The following is a 4,091-nucleotide window of genomic DNA, read 5'->3' as shown; positions in this document are numbered from 1 at the left end:
CCGTTCAACATCTCTCGGCTTCAATTCGTACGGCACCCAATTTCCTTGCTTCTGAATCATTCCCATGGCTTTGAGGCGTTTTGAAATGGCTTGTTGAGTCACTCCCAATGATCGTGCTAATTCTTCTTGATTTTGACACGAGTCTTGCTCAAGTAATGCCTCCAATTCTGGATCTTCGAAAACCTTCTCTCTTCCACCATTATGCCGGTCTTCGACGTTAAAATCACCGTTCTTGAAGCGTTGAAACCATTCACGACACGTTCTTTCACTAATAGCGGCCTCACCATATGTATTTGAGAACATTCGATGAGCCTCAGTCGCAGATTTCTTCATATTGAAGCAAAAAATTAAAATCTCCCGCAAATGACGAGAATTTGGCTCGTAAACTGACATTTTCAATCGAGAATAACTTTATGATGTAGACACAAATCGACTAATATTTCTATGGGGTTATGTTGCCCAAGTTTATTGTATGAAGTCTATGATCTATTTCGACCACCACTTACCGCTAAAGCCATCTATAGGAAAACGGCGGAAGCAAAGTTGTACATCTAATACAATCCGAGTGATAGTTATCGATTGAGCGTATATAGAACATGATCAGTTCAGCCATTGTTGAGAACCATCTCTCCAAACCTGCCGCAATTTGTCGGCTCCCAATAAAGTAAAAAAGCATGGCAGTGTCCGCGTCATACTTTGTTTGTTTTTGCGCAAAGACATTATCGTGTCTTCAGATTACCATCGATGAAATATGCTTTCACGACATAGATCGTCGAAAATTTTTACAAATTTTTTTTAACACATGACAGACCCATAAAGTAAGAAGAAAATTTCTCATCTTCTTCGACTCATAGTTTTTATATAGAAATTATCAAATTTACAGAAACTAAAAAAGAAATATAGTAATAAACCTTTCGAAAATAGAAATTTCAAGCTTTAGAATCTTTTTTTTATTTAAATTTTGTCTATTCTTAGTAAAATTATTAAATTATAAAATTATTACAAAATTATATACAATTTTGAACTAAAAAAAACCGAACGAACCCAATGTATAAAAACCTAATAGTTTCGATCTTTTAAATATTTATATAAAACGCTTGATTAATATAAAAAAATGTAAAGAACGTTTGGAAATTAAAATTCAATGCTTTCTCAATATCTCAAAAGTATAAAAAAACATTGTACATAATATGCAGTTATAGAATTCAAAGGCATTAATATTATGAGAAATAGGTTCGGTTCGCGATAAATGTTTGATGTCTACGCCTGGACGATCGCTTTGCCGATGTTCTTGCCGCGCAGCATACCGATAAACGCTTCAAACATGTTCTCGAAACCTTTAGTCACGGTCTCACGATAACGAAGCTTGCCCTCGCGTAGCCATTGCAGATTCTGCATAATGCTTTCATTCCATCGATTCATCCAGTGTGTAACGAAGAAACCCTCCATTCTCAATTCATGTTTCGATAAAATGGGTTGCAGGATCGTACACTTTGGCAAAGATGAATTGTCCGCGTTATAGCTTGAGATGCTACCGCACACAGTTACTCGGCCAAATGGCTTCATCTGGTATATGACTGCGCTAGAGATATTCCCGCCAACCTATAAAATTAATATGACAACCAATGACAACCTTTCCGCAGCAAAATAATTGCGCAGCCAAATGACTGCGACATTGTCTTCAAAGTCCATAATTGTTGTCCCATTTTTCCTGCTACAACTTTGTCACAATATCATAATGATGTTATGGTAGTGACTGGTCATAGACAAAAATGCTGCGATTTAAGCTGAGACGTTATCGACGTTTTTAAAGCTTCATATGTACTTATATATATATTTAATATATTTAAATGCATTTTTTAATATATTTAAATGCATATATTTAATAAGTATCTAGAAATTAGTTGTCAGTAATTCTATAATGTTAACAGAATTTGATATAACATAAAGAAAAGTTACAGCAACACTGATCATTGTTGATGTTTTTGAAAAAAAAAATTCCATCAAAAGTTATTGAAAGAGATAAAAGATGTCATTTGAAAACAATGATCTATACGTGTATTGAATTATTAAAAAAAAAATATATTATGACTGCATTCAGCAGAGAAAGCAGCTTTGCAACTGTTGCAAAATTCTTCAATACGATTGGCGCTTGCTTTAGATTTCTTATAGATCTAAATGTACAAACCAATGATATTGAAGAATTTTACAACAATTGTAAAGCTGCTTTCTCTGATGAACGCAGCCAATATCTTATAGAATTCATATCAAAATGAATGAGCGTTTTAATTATTTACATTTTAATTATTTATGTATTATAAAAAAAATCGGAAAATCTTAAAAAAACATCCCGTTATTAATTTGAATAATTTTATATATAATTGTAAACTAATTATAGTGAAATATACAGATATACAAGTAATAGAAATTAATCATTGATAGCTATAATATTAACAGAATTTGATGTAATAAAAAGTTTAAAAATTACTGTACATGAAAGTCATCTTTGATCATATTGAAAAATTTGCGTTTAATTAATTATATAAAAGGCACAATTATTAATACATACATTGTCAAAGTAACAATCCACGTCTTGCGGAGCAACTTCGCGTAATCTGGCTGCGACTGATGTGGTCTTGTAATTAATGGCGGAATCGAAACCCATTTCCTCAGTAAGCCACTTGCACTTCTCGTCGGAGCCGCATATACCGATAACATTTAAGCCCAAAATTTTAGCGATCTGGCCCACGTGTGAGCCGACCGCACCTGCGGCTCCACTGATGACGATTGTTTCGCCAGACTTCGGTTTGCATATTTCCAGCAAACCGAAATATGCTGTGTTACTGTTAACAAGAAAGAAAAAAGAAAAAGAAAGAAGGAGGGAAAGACAGAGAGAGAGAGAGAGAGAGAGAGAGAGAGAGAGAGAGAGAGAGAGAGAGAGAGAGAGAGAGAGAATTTCGTGTAAATAATTTAAATTACTATATACTTTTTCCTGTTATTAACATCAAAAATAAATATTTATGTCTCAAGAAAAAAATAAATATTTATCTTAGGCATTTCTATTTAAGGCATTTCTATTTATTGCTAGTACCGGCTCGTAGTTTACATAATGCTCAAAGTAAAAATGCCGTCAGCCTTACAGCACATAAAAAATATTTTATAACTTTTTTAAAAATATTTTGTCTCGTAGCATCTATAAAATTTTACGTCTTTTATTTGCGAGATGATAAATACATTAGCAAGGCGATCGAATAAGCATATAAAAATTCTTACCCCGGCATTCCTAGAATGCCAAGACAAAGTGACGACGGCAAATCACCTATGTCTGGTAAAAGGTACGGGTGTTCTTGAAACACTAAATCTTTGGATTTTGGATTGACAATCGTGTGAGTTCTCCACCCCAAGTTTCCGACGATTCTCTTGCCAACTGGGAAAGCTGGATTTTTAGATTCTATGATCTTGGCAATTTGAGTGCCGACCATCGTGATCCCGAGCGGATATCTTCTCACGTATGGTCTCATGTATGGGTCCACAGAAAAGTATTCAGCTTCCGCGAGATATTCTAAAAGAAAAAAAATTTTCATCGTAAAATAATTTATTATAATTGTAATAAAATTAATTTAATATGAATAATTAAAATGTGATAATATTACATTCGAAGTTATGAGGAATGAGGAAAGTAATGTATAATTTAATGTTAAAATACTTCACGAATATATTTCGAAAATTTTAAAAATATCTTATAATGCCTTGTTATTAGCATAGCATAGTGTAGTTAAAAAACAAATGTCTCCATAAATAATCATTAGAATTCCTTATCTAACAGCGGAGATATTGAAACCCAGTTCCATCTGTATAAGATTAACTTTAACTTTTAACTGCCTGGAAAACCACTATTGTGTGCTCTTGAGTTTGGATTAAAATACCACTATTTTTAATGGTATTTTAAATGTATTAAACATATATGTATATATTAAAAAATAAAAATTATAAAATATAAAAAATATATATTGAAAAATATACAAAAAAATCAAAAAATATAAAAAGTAAAAAATTATTAAACTAGAAAAAAGTAAAAAAAAAATTAAAAA

At 32.2% G+C, this 4,091-nt stretch overlaps 1 protein-coding gene across 1 annotated transcript in view; it reads right to left on the bottom strand.

Annotated features, from left to right (window-relative positions):
* Positions 1-935: 935 nt before the first annotated feature.
* Positions 936-4,091, bottom strand: part of LOC108690650 (prostaglandin reductase 1-like) — an 11,319-nt gene continuing 8,163 nt past the window's right edge. Inside the window, exons 2-4 of the mRNA XM_018198043.1 lie at positions 3,274-3,562; positions 2,570-2,843; positions 936-1,602 (exon numbers count right to left, since the gene is read on the bottom strand). Coding sequence (XP_018053532.1) covers positions 1,261-1,602; positions 2,570-2,843; positions 3,274-3,562 — 905 coding nt within the window. The 3' untranslated portion in view covers positions 936-1,260. The remainder of the gene's footprint in view (positions 1,603-2,569; positions 2,844-3,273; positions 3,563-4,091) is intronic.

This window comes from Atta colombica, unplaced genomic scaffold (genome assembly GCF_001594045.1).
Source record: "Atta colombica isolate Treedump-2 unplaced genomic scaffold, Acol1.0 scaffold344, whole genome shotgun sequence".
In the NCBI taxonomy this organism is placed as follows: domain Eukaryota; kingdom Metazoa; phylum Arthropoda; class Insecta; order Hymenoptera; family Formicidae; genus Atta; species Atta colombica.
Note: the sequence above shows the minus strand (reverse complement) of the source record. Positions and strands in the feature narration are given on the sequence as shown.